Consider the following 15,337-nt stretch of genomic DNA (forward strand, 5'->3'; position numbering starts at 1 on the left):
TCACCCGCGGGACGCAGTGTCCCGCGGGTGGAAAAATGTGCGGTAACCCGGTCACCGTCGGAGAATATAGACGCCGGGCGCATGTGCCCGGCATCTATTCTCCCTTTCTGCAGCGCTTGGGGGCTGCCCGGCGTGTCCGTAAGTGCCGGGCACGCCCCCAAGTATGACGAAAAGGGGATGCGTCTTAGACACGCCCCCTTTTCATGACCACCTCCCCTTTTCGGGTGTGCGCACATGGTTGCCCTCTCTGGCTCCGGCGCACTGCCTGCCGGCAGAGTGAACACTATATATATATATATATATATATATATATATATATATATATATATATATATATATATATATATATATATATATATATATATATATATATATATATATATATATATATATATAAATATAAATTTTTTTTTTTATTTTTTTTTTTCTATATTGTGATAGGATCACTGGTAAAGTGGTCTGTGTCAGGTACATTTGTCCCAGATTCCTGTCTTATGTGTTTTAAACTCCCAGGAGAAAGTCTGCAGTGTAGCAGGCTTGAGTTTCGGCTTTTTGAAAAGCCGGTTTGGGACCTGGGGGTTGTGGGTGAGAGGAGAGGGGGGGCTCCACCCACGGCCACTCCAGGTTTTGGATCTTGCAGCCTGGTAACAGGCTTGTTAGGGTTTCCACCTGAGAGTGGCCAATATAAGCCTAGTTTGGAAAAGGCTGAGTGTCTCACCTGGGATGCAGGGAGTTTGCTCAGAGACACTTGAAAAACCTAACTGTGAGTGTTGTGCTGTGCCTTTGTTGCTGGTGAGGGCATTAGGCCAACCACCTGTGAAGTTAGTGCCCCGACAGGGCTAGGATTTATGTTTGTTTTCTTTGTTATTTCTGTTTTGCACAATAAAGACTGGTGCCGACCAGCTTGTACTCGAATCCAGTCTGGCGTACTATTCCCCTGCTGCTGTGTGTGTAAGGAAGGAGTCCTCTACCCAGGAGAGGAACCCCTAATCTGACTGTGTCACAATATGGTGGAGAATGCGGGCACACACACTGAAGTTGCAGCGAGAGGAAAACTTTCCGTTTAAAAATTAAAGGGACAGACACCCAATTGGTGAGTGTGGATATAACACTGTGTCCTTGGAGTCCCATAGAGGAGGCGTCAGCCAATGCTCAGAGAGGCAAGGTTCAGCTTCCAACCTACACCCCAGGTCAAAATGGAGGACATTATTAAGGCCTTGCTCCAAGCTATAGCAGCTCAGCAGGAGGCAAACAGAGTTCAGCAGGAATCCACCAGGGTGCAACTGTTGGCCTTGGAGACAGCCTAGAGGCAACAACAGGTCGCCGTCGAGGAAACCCGCCAGGCCTTAGCGGAAAACAGCCGGGCCATAAAAGAGGTGGTACAGCACCTGGTCGCCCAGCCCAGAGATGTTACTACTGGTCCTCCCGCCACCACTCACTCCATACGAGCCAGTCACTTCCTCCAAAAGATGACTTCGGGCGATGATGTGGAGGCCTACCTCACCGCATTTGAAAGAACGGCCGAAAGGGAGAGTTGGCCCAAGGAGCAGTGGGCAAGTCTGGTGGCACCTTTTCTGTCTGGGGAGCCACAAAAGGCCTATTTCGACTTATGCCTGGCTGATGCCAAGGATTATAAAAAACTAAAACAGGAGATCCTAACTCGCTTGGGAGTCACCACCTTTGTTCGTGCCCAACGGGTCCACCGCTGGGAGTTCCATATGGACAAGCCTCCCCGTTTACAGATGCATGACCTCGTCCATCTGTCCTCAAAATGGCTACAGCCCGAGACGCTGACGGGACCACAGATCGTGGAAAGGGTCGTGATGGACCGGTACCTGCGATCATTACCTGTGACTCTGCGCAAGTGGGTGAGCCATGCAGACCCTAAGTCCGCGGACCAGTTGGTCGAGCTGGTGGAGAGTTACGTCGCGGCTGAGGAGCTGATGAGTATGCCCCACCGAGCCCCGATGGCGCACTGGCGAACTCCCACAGACTCTGGTAAGACTGTTCCAGGGGAGAAGGGTGCTGGGCGGTGGAATTACCTAAGACTGAGGGTGTAGAACCTGGAGACAGGCCTGCCAGGCCGGGAAGGTTCTTGCCCCGTAAATGACTAGACATTAATATGACTCAGTGTTTCCGATGTGGTGGCTTCGGCCATATTGCCGCTAATTGTGCACTTACAACTGAACCTATGCAATGTGATACTGCTCATGTCTACCGCAGGGGGTCTTTCTTTGCACAGATAGCCTGTACGGCTGACCGGCAGGCTGAGACTGATAAGCACATGTGTGTACTCACTGTAGATGGCAACCGAGTAGAGGCACTGTTAGACTCTGGTAGCTTGGTGACACTTATAAAAGCTGAGCTGGTAAACCCCTTGCGGCGTGAGGGGAAAACTGTTGGTTGACCTGCATACATGGGGATACTCGATATTATGTTACTGCCGAGGTGAACATCGAGACACCATGTGGTTCTGCTATAGTTTCTGTGGGTTTGGTGCATGGTCTGATGTACGATGCAATATTGGGGAGAGACTTTGCTCACTTCTGGAAGTTGTGGGAAAGCCGTTTTGTTCCAGAAGTGAACAACCCCGATCCATTTGAGAAGGTTGTCGATGTAGTGGAGGAGGGAGTTTCTTCTGAGGCAGAGTTATTCCCTTTTTCTACTATGATTGGCGAACTAGAGAATGCGGAGCGTGACGGTGGCCCGCCAACTGATGTGCCTCCCATTGAGGTGGGAAGTGTTGTTGGGCCAGGTGATCGTCTGCCTGACTTAGAGGTCAGAAGAGAGGTCTTTGCCGTGGAGCAGTTGAATGACCCTACTTTGGTAAAAGCCAGGGAGAATGTAAAAGTAGTTGATGGTAAACCCGTAGACCCTGATAGTCCTTTGTCCTATCCCCACATGGCAATGTGTCAGGATTTGTTATATCAGGTGACTAAGAAGGGGGAAGATATTGTGGAACAACTAATAGTTCCCAAAGCCTACAGAAGAACAGTGTTGGATCTGGCCCATGGTCATATAACGGCAGGCCATCTAGGGGTAGAGAAAACCACTGAGCGAATAATGCAGAGGTTTTTCTGGCCCGGGCTTCATAAAGAGGTGTCTGACTTTTGCGCATCCTGCCCTGAGTGTCAGTATCATGCTCCCAGGCCACATTTTAAGGGTCCACTAGTTCCATTGCCTATTATAGAGGTGCCGTTTGAAAGAATAGCGATGGATTTGGTTGGACCCTTAATGAAGTCTGCCAGGGGACACCAGTATATTCTGGTCATAATGGATTACGCTACCAGGTACCCGGAAGCGATCCCGTTGCGCAATACGTCAACCAAGACCATTGCCAGAGAGCTAGTTCATGTCTTTAGCAGGCTGGGTATACCCAAGGAGATACTAACTGACCAGGGTACACCGTTTATGTCAAAAGTCATGGAAGAGTTATGCCGCCTGTTCAAAATTGAACAGTTAAGAACTTCGGTTTATCACCCCCAAACCGATGGGCTGGTTGAGAGGTTTAACAAGACGTTAAACACATGCTTAGGAAAGTGGTCGACAAGGATGGTAGGGATTGGGATTACCTATTGCCGTATTTATTGTTGGCCATAAGAGAGGTTCCCCAGTCCTCCACCGGGTTTTCACCCTTCGACTTGTTGTATGGGAGACACCCAAGGGGGTTACTAGACATTGCCAAAGAGACATGGGAGGGGCAGTCTAGTCCTTACAAAACGGTGATTGAGTATGTTTCTCAAATGCAGGAGAGAATTGCTGCGGTAGTGCCGATAGTGAGAGAGCACCTGGAACAGGCTCAACAGGCACAGCAGAGGGTATACAACCGCAATGCCCGGTTACGCAGCTTTGCTCCTGGAGACAGAGTGTTAGTGTTGGTTCCCACTGTGGAAAATAAACTTTTGGCTAAATGGCAAGGGCCCTTTGAAATCTTAGAAAGAGTGGGACAGGTCAATTACAAAGTTTACCAGCCGGGGAAAAGAAGGCCGAAACAGATATACCATATAAATCTGTTAAAGCCCTGGAAAGATAGAACGGTACTGTCGGCCGTCCGAGCCCCTCCAGTAAATCCAGGGCCCTTAGTTCCCGAAGTGACAGTGGCAAAAACCCTCTCGGCAATTCACCAACAAGAGGTCAAGGAGTTTCTGATCAGAAATAGGGTGCTGTTCTCTGACGTACCTGGGAAAACCTTGGTCATTAAACATGACATAATCACTGACCCAGGGGTTAAAGTTAACCTAAAGCCCTATAGGTTACCAGAAGCACAAAGAGAATCGGTGTCGAAAGAAATTAAAAATATGCTAGAGTTAGGGGTTATTGAACAATCACATAGTGAATGGTCAAGTCCCATTGTGTTGATTCCAAAGCCTGACGGGAGTGTGCGTTTCTGCAATGACTTCCGAAGGTTGAACAGTGTTTCAAAATTCGATGCCTACCCGATGCCAAGAGTGGATGAACTGATTGAGAGACTAGGGACAGCAAGGTATTTAACCACTCTTGACCTAACCAAAGGGTATTGGCAAGTACCGTTAACCGAGCGCGCCAAACAAAAGACAGCTTTTTCAGCGCCAGAGGGCTTGTTTCAGTACAAAATGTTGCCCTTCGGGCTACATGGGGCACCTGCTACCTTCCAAAGAATGATGGACAGGATTCTAAGGCCCCATAGACGGTATGCGGCTGCTTATCTGGATGACGTGGTCATTCATAGTCCTGATTGGCAGTCTCACTTACCCAGGGTACAAGCAGTGTTGGACTCCATCTATAAGGCAGGTTTGACAGCCAACCCAAAAAAGTGTTGTCTAGGCATGGAGGAAGTAAAATATCTGGGATACACCATTGGCAGAGGCCTGATAAAGCCTCAGCTCAATAAGGTGGATGCCATACAAAACTGGCCACGGCCTCTGAATAAGAAGCAGGTGAGAGCCTTCTTGGGAATTATGGGGTACTACAGGAGGTTTATACCCAACTTTGCCACCATGGCAGTCCCACTGACTGACCTGACCAAAGGCAAACAAAAAGTCAAGGTAGAATAGAGTCCTGAGGCAGAGAAAGCTTTTCAGGAGTTGAAAGTAGCGTGTTGTTCCCAACCAGTCCTGATGACTCCTAATTTTGAAAGGGAATTCATAGTACAAACCGATGCATCAGAAGTAGGTATAGGAGCGGTCCTGTCCCAGAACAAGGAGGGTGAGGAACACCCTATTTTCTATCTAAGTAGAAAGTTGAATGTACATGAGAGAAACTATGCCACAGTGGAGAAGGAGGCGTTGGCCACAAAGTGGGCATTAGAGGCTCTCAGGTACTACTTGGTTGGAAGAAAGTTCAAATTAATCACTGACCATGCCCCTTTGAAGTGGATGTCCGAAAATAATGACAGTAATGCGAGAATTACGAGATGGTTCTTGGCGTTACAAACTTTTAAATTTTCTGTGGAACACAGGCCAGGAAGTCAGCTGGCCAATGCTGACGCGTTGTCACGCGTTCATTGTTTGGGGGCTTCAGTTGTTCCGCCCCACAGGTCGAAACAAAGGGGGGGGATATGTGATAGGATCACTGGTAAAGTGGCCTGTGGCAGGTACATTTGTCCCAGATTCCTGTCTTATGTGTTTTAAACCCCCAGGAGAAAGTCTGCAGTGTAGCAGTCTTGAGTTTCGGCTTTTTGAAAAGCCGGTTTGGGACCTGGGGGTTGTGGGTGAGAGGAGAGGGAGGGCTCCACCCACGGCCACACCAGGTTTTGGTTCTTGCAGCCTGGTAACAGGCTTGTTAGGGTTTCCACCTGAGAGTGGCCAATATAAGCCTAGTTTGGATAAGGCTGAGTGTCTCACCTGGGAGAGCAGGCAGGGAGTTTGCTCAGAGACACTTGAAAAACCTAACTGTGAGTGTTGTGCTGTGCCTTTGTTGCTGGTGAGGGCATTAGGCCCTGCCAGGTTCTGGTAGTGAGGGAACCACCTGTGAAGTTAGTGCCCCGACAGGGCTAGGATTTATGTTTGTTTTCTTTGTTATTTCTGTTTTGCACAATAAAGACTGGCGCCGACCAGCTTGTACTCGAATCCAGTCTGGCGTACTATTTCCCAGCTGCTGTGTGTGTAAGGAAGGAGTCCTCTACCCAGGAGAGGAACCCCTAATCTGACTGTGTCACTATATATATATATATATATATATATATATATATATATATATATATATTACTACACATTATCATGACTGTACAGTATTTGTTTGTCAGGCCCTTGTTTCTATGTTACCAAATCGGTTATTGGTTAGTAACAGGTTAAACAAAACTCTATTTTCTCTTTTATTCTGATTTAAATTTGGTTTTCTGAAGTTGACCTGTTACACGCAGAAAGAAGGGCTAAACATGTAATTACATGGCATGTTAGTAAGGTTTACAAAAACTAATTCACACATTTGAGACTTCCTCAGGGTGCCAGTTATTTATTCTGTGCTACTGCAATTTTTTTTCTGAAATTATTTTCTATTCACTTAATCTGTATTTATAATAAATTTTAGGACACACCTTTACTTTTAGCTGAGGAGACTGCAAAAAGTGAGAATTCTCTAATAGACTAGAAGAAAACATAAACAAGAGCTGTCCGAATACTTTATACATTTATGATAACCTAAAACAATATGTACCCGGACGGGATGCAGTCAGGAAACAGACGGTCGAAATGCCGACTGTCTAATCCCGGCAGGGGTCTGACATGCGTCAAAATACCGACTCCTGTCATTTTACCGACGCCGGGAGCCCGATGCCCGGCATACCAATAGAAGGTAAGCCGGCGGGGGGAGGAGGGTTAGCTTAGGGGCTCCCGGGGGGACTTAGGGTTAGGCACCCCCTCGGGAGGGTTAGGGGAAGGGGGGCTTGGGGGTTAGGCACCCGCGGGAGGGAGGTTAGGGTTAAGCCCCCCCCCCCCGGGAGACTTGGGTTTAGGGTGCGGGTAAGGGGTGGTTAGGTTTAGGCACTTGGGGGGGAGTTTAGGCACCCCTAAGGGAGGGTTGGTGGGGGGGTAGGTTAGTAAATAGTTAAAGTACTTACCTGTCGGGATCTTCACTGCTAGTCTTCCAGCTTCAGGATTTGAACCGATCCCAACCAGACATGTATAGGCACAAAGCCCAATAAAAAGGTCTATATTGCAGACCAAACCTACAAGTCATATATAAGAATAGTCAGGTAATCATACAAATGTAGCAATTCAAACATCCCAGCTGAAGATGGTGCTAATTAGCCACTTAAATAGTTACGAGGACTGAATGCACTTGTTTGGAATCCGAAGCTTCTTTAGATACATAGGCAGGGTCAGACTGGCCCATAAGTGTATGTCGAAAATACCCGGTGGGCTCCTCTTCTATGGGTCAGGTTCCAGATTGTGCACTAAAATTATGTATCGTTACTCTAATAGAGGATCAGTAACTTGGAGGAACACAACTATGGATGTTTGGTTCATTTCTATGCAAACTACACCCCTGTCCCCTTCTTTATAAAGGGTCTCTGTTCTTTGCAGGCTGACTATGTCCTCTCTAATAGTTGGCCAAGTCGCTCTCTGTTTGACCACTCCCCCTCTGGTGGATGACCACACCCCTTAAGCTTGTTTCCCTACCGCTGCATATCCCAGTGAACCCTTCATGCCCCAGTCCGACATTGTACATATGTTGGTTAGCCATACTTGTAGAGCAAAGCGTCATGCTATAATACAGATACAGTTAGTAATGATGCAAAGAGCCTTTCCAATAGATGTTAATAAGCAAGCTGTTTGTCCTTTTAGCTGATGGTGGCATCCAGTGGCTCAGATAAAATGAGGATGAAATAAATGTATGCATACCTTGTTTTCCATTTATAAATCAGAATATTAAACGTCCAAGAGCAGTTAACCACCTGTAATGGCATAGGGTAACAGCAGTGTGAAGATTCCTTGATGACTGCCTTCTTATTTATTTTGGTTGACTGTTGTCAGTCCCAGCTTCCTTGATTTAGTATTGGTATATGTCCGGTTGAAGGGTGACTCGCAACATACCTTCTGGCTTCTTCCTCATGACTGTGTTATGAGTGTGTGTTACTTCTGATTTACCAGCTTATGCTGTGAGGTGCTAATTCAAGTGAAAGAGTTGATCAATTGATTTCTGCGCTCTTTATGGGGGTATTGAAGTGTTATTTTACTTTTCAGTCATGAAAACGGCTGTCGGGCCTGACTGTGCTTTTGGACTATTTTAAATGCATATTATTGACAGCTGGTTTTATATGCTGATGCACAATATTAGATATTTTGCCTTACTTTATGGTTGTGCTGCTTGTTCCTATTTTCTTTGCAACTGAATTATGAACATTGCACCCCTCTGTTTATGATTAAGTGTATGTAGCCATTTCCTATTTGTATGCTATATCGCATATTGGCTTGCATTAGAATTTTTGAATATTTTTTGTTAGATTTATTTATTTTCCCATTTTATTTTTTTTATATACATTTATATTTCGTATCAGAAAGATTGAAGTATCCTGTGTCTGCTTTCTTGAGCTCTGATGACTTAGCATTAGGGTTCAATGCTTTGCTTACCTGGATTATAATAAGTGTTATGTTTGATTCCTTTGCTTCTCTGAAGTAGATGTCTGAATACAATGTTCTCATTAAGTCTTTGATACATTTTTCTTCAATTACAGATGTGTAAACATACATCTATCCTATGTGCGCTACAAATCGCATTACACAACGCGTGAACACCGTGTGATTTTGTAGCACCTACGGTAGCGTCTTTTCATGCAGCTTTTCCCCTTAATATGCGTCTTATTCGCACAGCAATGTGAATAGCATGCACAAGCAGCTTCTATTGATTAAAATGATATACAGCATGCCTTTAGTCTGTGTGCAACTGCGCTGTATCTGCATGCGAAATGCTACATTACAGTGTCAGCGGCTGTGGCACTGTAACGTAGCATTTCGAATGCAGGAACACCCGCAGGCGCGCACAGAACATAGGCATGCCATAACTTTATGACTAAGAAGCATTTTAAGGGAAAAAGTTACATGAAAAAGGTGCTCAGCGCTACAGAGTCGCACCATGGCATGTCGCGACTAGAAGTAGGCTTTATGTATGTGGGCACATGTGTACCTATGATCTAATTAAATTTACTATTTTGTTGTGTTATTTCAATATATTAATTTTTTGACCTAAATAATTTATTGCGTACCTTAAAAAAGAAATCCATTTCTTCAGTAATAAATAATTAACATAACTCATCCCGAACACAATGACTAATGAATTCATAAGCTAAGAAATTTGTAATGAATTTACTTCATTTATCGTGAATATTTTTTTTACTTAGCTTGTTCTTAGAAAATGGTGTGAACTGATCCCGGGCGCAGAGTTCAGATGCTTTGTTAAAGAGAACAAACTTATAGGTAAGTTTTGTCTAAAAAATGTTTTATGTGAGTTAGAAAATTAAATTAATTTGCAGAGTATAAAATGCGGCAATAATGTGACATTTATCTAAATGTGTGTTGGAGCATTGAGGGCTGGATTATTAAGTAGCCCAATATTTGTTATAGTTTTATAGGAAAATGATTGCAGTCACATTTTAAACTATTCTAAATACATGAATATTGTGTTGCATGCATATTTATATGATCTATAAACCATTAAGTGCTGATATACAGTCTCACTCATCAGTCTTACAGGGGTTCAAATGGGGTGGAAACTGACCTAAGAGCCCCCCATTCCTCAATAGCTGTGGTAGCTTTGCGCAAGGACTTCACGCTGGGGTTATGACATCATTAATCCAGGCACTACACTACAAATATTTTCAAAAGCCAGGGAATGCATTAAAAGGGCTCTATGCCCCCTATTCTGGCACATACAGACTCACAAATACCCTTTTAGCATTTAACTTGGCCAACTTCTCCCATCCTGGCACCTACCCTCATAAGCATTGTCATTTAAAATACTGGAGTAATCCCTTTCAAACAATGTATCTCATTAGTAGTAAAGTCCAGAGACTGGGAATTCTAATGCCCAGATCTCCCCAATCACATCAATAAACACAGGGGTTCCCTCAATTGATACAATAGGTTGTCTACTTTTCATAATGGTGCGCCTTGTTGGGCTGCCATATTATTCCAACACATTTTTCATTTCATTCCTACTATTTTCTTCAAATATGCATCTAAAGGCCGAATTCAACTAGCCGCGAAAAGCCGCGATTTTCGCCTGTTTTCAAAGTATTGCCTCATTCAATTCCAGGACGTTTTCGCTTAGGCAAAAACAGGCAAAAAAGTTTATCCTGCGAAAGGCAGGAGAAAAGAAGTGCAAAATCCATATTTTTGGGGTACAAATGTGGGGACTTGGGGTGTGACCCACCCCCCTATATGACTAATTAGGTGCTAAAACAATTAAATGAATCAAATTATCTTAAATTACCCTCCCCACCCCCCTCGCCCAAAAAAAAAAAAAAAATTTATTATTTTTTATTTATTTTTTTTTTTAAAGTCGTTTTTGGAGAGAATATTTAAAAAGTGGTGGGCCTGGTATTTTGGGGGGCTATAAGGTTGAGACAGGTGGTTTTTAGGATTGCAGGGGGCTGCAGCAGGTGTATTTTTTAGATTTTTTAAATCTTCACTTTAGAGACAACAAAATATACTAGCACCCCATATTTAACTACGGTACTTATTTTTCTCCAAAAACATTGCTTTATATAATTTTTCCACACTTATGCAAATATGCATATAACACCTTTGACTCAATATAAGATCTCTAAATACTTAGGGCTATTTATACTCTTATATATTGTTTCCCTTGATCAGTTGGGCTAATTAGGGGTACAGACTGATTTCCCCAAAACATGCTGTCCTTTTTTGTGCTAGTTTCACAATTAACTACATTCGCCTATCTGCACTTTTGCCTATATTTGGAATTGAATAGGGTGAAAAGCGAGGACGTGCGAAAACATTGCTCTTTTTGCTACCTCGTCTTATCGAGGCTAATTGAATTCTGCCCTTAATCTGCTACTTTATAACAATACAAAATATACTAATCCTAAGTACTAATTCAGCAGTGCGCAGGACCCATTCTGCGAGTGTACAGAATGGGTCCTGCGAAGACGCACGCAAGCCCTTGAATGCCTTTGCCTGATTGACAGGCAGAGGCATTTAAGGGGCAGGGTTGGCCAGCGTTCCCGGAAACGGGGCGTGTCCGGCCCGTTTTCCAGGAGTGGACAGCCCAGGTACTGCGTGGACATACGCAGTCTGCTAGGCTCGCTAGCCGGCCAGCCTGAGTAAGCTGAGGCTTACTCAGCTGGCCAGCCGCCCGGCTCTGGCCACTATCGCGACCATCGACCACAGACTTCCGTTGCAGTGCCGGAATCGCAAATGCAGCATTGCAATTGCGATACTTAGCAGAATAGCGAAACCATCGGTTCAATCGAGTACCATTGCAATCTCAGCATATAACAAATTAAGGTGGTAAGCCTCTGGAACCGTCTCATCGAACCGCTTGGATAGCAAGGTGTTAGATTCTTCCCGGACACTCATACACACCATCTCCGGCACAATCCTTGCTGTTAGTTTCCCAAAGTTCCTTCAATAGTAGCGATCACCAGCTCCAGGAAGGGTGCACACGTAATACAATATGAGGTAATGTGTGTAGCCAGACCTTTCGGTGGGACATCAAAGAGATTTCAATTTCCTTCATAGAGACTGATTGTTATAGAAACTTACTAGCACAACCTTTTCTTTGCTATGGATTTAGAGGCTATCTTGGATATATCCCACAGAACAGCTAGTTAGTAGTTTCTTCATACACAGACAGCTCTCTCTCTTTGCTGGCATATTTGCCTGATGTTGTTCTCAGTGACACTGCACATTTTTAAAGAGCAATGGTTTTGTTGTCAGAACCACATTATTCAGCATCCAGGTGTGAAATCCTTTCCAAGTGACACATCTGACATGTAGACTAAAACCGATGACTCTGTACTATCTATGAATAATAATTTAGTCAGACTTTTGACAACTGACGAGCAATATTTGTAGTTAGCCTCTGCATTTTCCTGTCACTCTTTGTATGTTGAAGAATGTTCTGATGACTCAAATATGAACTTTTCCTCTGAAACTTTTCAGACTTAAATATTGTTAACCAAAACATGTTATTATTTAACTTTACGTTTAATTAGCATTTTCCACATGGCTTAAATATTTGACTAAGTTGCTCATCCCCCTGGTCACACTTTGATCATTGGGGTTGCTTACAAGTCTGATTCAGGTTGTATGTCAGGGAGGATGGAGCCAAAGTTGATTTTGTGCAATTGTGCCAACTCAGCTTAGTGTCTTTATTAAGCAGTGTTGCCTATGGACTTTTCTTGGTTCATCGTAAAGCCAGAGAGCAGACAAAAATCTTTTCGTTTTTTTTCAAAGATGAAGAGCAAGAATGACCAGGATCAGAGACAAATAAAAATAGTCTGCATGTAAATGGAGTTAGCTTAAGTTTGTGTTGTCGTATGCTAATGCCTTTGAAGTCAGAACTAGATTGAAGGATCCATACTAATGTATCTAGTGTCAAGTTGAGTAGCATTGGCAAGTGCAGGCAGCCATGCTAAGTCCCTCTTGTCATAATTATGGAGTTACTGCAGGTATTATTAATATGCAGTGAAATAACTGATGACACATATGGGTGGCAAATACAATGGGAAAACTTATGACATGAAGCCCTGTGTTCAACAATTTACTGGAGATGGGTCCATGAGACCTTGTAAATGGTATTTTCCACATGAAGACTGAATAGCAGATCAGGATTAGCAGTTTTATTTTTGTTTTGTGTAAAAGCAATAACTGCTATCGCCATATGCACTCTCTTCACCAAGTATCTATTATGCATAATGACCAATTGATGTGGGTTTATAACAACAGACAAGATAGGTTGATGCAGGGCCGGACTGGGACTAATAACACCCCCTGGCATTAAAAGCACACAGGCCCACTTCGTGTCAACATCTGGCTCCTGGCATAGACAAATATAATTAATATTAGAACAACATACAAGTATACATCATTATCTGTATTCCTGCAGGGGATTCAAACATGTGCCATAGTCAGACATTTGGTTGGTTCTGTTAGGTAAAGCTGGCACTTCATTGGTGTAGGTCACACACAAAGAAAAGGGAAGGCATTTTCCCAATTGACAAATCCCTATTTTAGCAGTTATAGAGGATTCGATAGTGATCACTGTTGAATTTTTTAGGGCAGGGGTGCTGAACAAAGGAGACGACACATCTGTCCTTGGTGGCACTGGCCTGACCTGCCCACCCCGCCATCGGCCATTCTGGCATTTGCCAGAACTGCCAGATGGGCAGTGCGGCCCTGCATTGAAGTCTATTGACTATAACTTTAGCCAGCTTTTTAAAATGCAGTGTAATTTGTCTATAGAAGGATACCAAAACAAGAGGGTTCTTAGGCTTAGGTATAAGCATTGTGTGGGCCTGTATAAATTAGGGGTATAGGATTTATTCCATATGCAATTTTTGATAAAGAGTAGTAAGAAAAAGGAGTATTATGGTGCAGGATTAAAAAATAAATGTCACAATGCCGATTAGGGCCTGGAGATTTATTATTTTTAAGTGAGGTTATTAAACCACTCACCTCCGTTCCATGATGGAATTGAGAAATTCCCACTGATCTGAATTAACTTTTAGCAAGTTAGCAGCACACAATTGAGGTATGCGGAGAGGAGTTGTATGGGGTGGCCTGGTACAGATTGTAATAATCTTGGGACTCTGACAATCTAGTGTGACATTCCCGTTTTAGTCAAATTAGCAAGAATCTTTTTCCCCATCTAAAACAATTATTATTGATGCAGTCAACGTGTTGTTGAGCATGAGACAATACAAAGGCTTCTGAGTTGTCAAGAACATTATACATTGTGGGATGACAGTAGTCACATAAACCAAGCAATAAAAAATAAATAGTAAATAATGGAAAGAAAATATATATATTTTTTTTCTCTTTCCATTATTTATTTATTTTTTATTGTTTGGTTTAAGCGCCTACTTTTTCCCACATTTTATTGTGTTCAGTACTATTTTGGTTGTAGGTGTAAAATCAGGGTTAACTTTGTCTGCTATAACCTTGAAGCGCTTGTTGTCACTTACATCACATCTTATACTATATTAGTTGGGCTTGCTACATACTTCTTAAGCTGGGCATACACTGTCCGATAAACAATATCTGACAGACCAGTTTTCTGACATAATAAAAGCATCAGATATCTTGACCATATACTGACAGATATTTCATCCCAGTCCACAGATTTTTATTTTTTTTTTCCATAAAATCTGCCAGGCTCTGTCATATTATTGTTCCCTCACAGGGGTTGGGTTAGGGTAGTTAGCGGCTGTTGTCGTTATTTCAACCCTATCGGGATGTCGACGTTGGGATTCTGATTGCCGGGGTCCCAACCTGTTTCAATGGCGGCTGCAAATGCAGTCAAAATTACCAAGCTGCAGAATACAAAGCATTCCGGAGTTTGGCCCCCTGCAGCTTACGCCATCTGAAGATGGTGGTGTGCTGCTCTAGCCTACAGGCTACACTTTGCAGGTGTCACCGAGAGAGGGTTCTAACTGAGCCGTACCCTGCATTGGACAATTCAAACGTGTGGTCAGTAGACCGCACATGCGCAGGAGTCACAACAGAGGAGTGAAGAGACCGCTGGTGCAGTCTCTTCACTCCGAGCACATCGCAGGGACAGGCTCCATTCGGAGCCCCTGTCCCTGTGGGTGTGTTTTGAAACATTTGGGTTATATTGTCACATACAGCAGTGCATTGTGATTATTAATAAAGGGGCCCTTTAAAGCACTAAATTATGCACAATATTAGTTTAGAAATCAGTAAATAAAGCACATTATTTGTTAACAAATAATGTGCTTTTTTAACAGATTTCTTTACTAATCATGTGCATAATTTAATGCTTTAAAAATAGCCTAGCTGAAGCTAACCTGCCACGACAGCGGAGTCGCTGGACAGGAAGTCGGTGGCTCGGAACATGAAGAAGAGGTAAAACACACCCACACAGCAGGGGAAATAATGGTCACTTGGGCAGTGGCTGCATACACTGCCCGTTGCAGCCGACTTTTAACTACAAAATGTTGCATCTTCTGGACAATCCGGCGTGCCCGACCGATCAATATTTTATAATTGGTCACCCACACAACCAGTACAATTATCAGGGCGATCCGCTGATATTGGGTGGATCGCCCCGATAATTGTATAGTGTATGCCCAGCATTCAGTTTAGCTAAATACGCTATAATATGCCCCTGCAGTATCACCATACCTTATTCCCAGAAAACCATTTGGTACTTGTGT

General features: G+C 43.7%; 1 protein-coding gene across 1 annotated transcript in view; it reads left to right on the plus strand.

Moving 5' to 3' along the window:
• Positions 1-15,337, plus strand: part of CDC123 (cell division cycle 123) — a 120,673-nt gene that overhangs the window by 73,819 nt on the left and 31,517 nt on the right. The window contains exon 8 of the mRNA XM_088468767.1: positions 9,317-9,392. Coding sequence (XP_088324893.1) covers positions 9,317-9,392 — 76 coding nt within the window. The remainder of the gene's footprint in view (positions 1-9,316; positions 9,393-15,337) is intronic.

Source organism: Taudactylus pleione, unplaced genomic scaffold (assembly GCF_031769625.1).
Source record: "Taudactylus pleione unplaced genomic scaffold, aTauple2 ptg000086l, whole genome shotgun sequence".
NCBI lineage: Eukaryota > Metazoa > Chordata > Amphibia > Anura > Myobatrachidae > Taudactylus > Taudactylus pleione.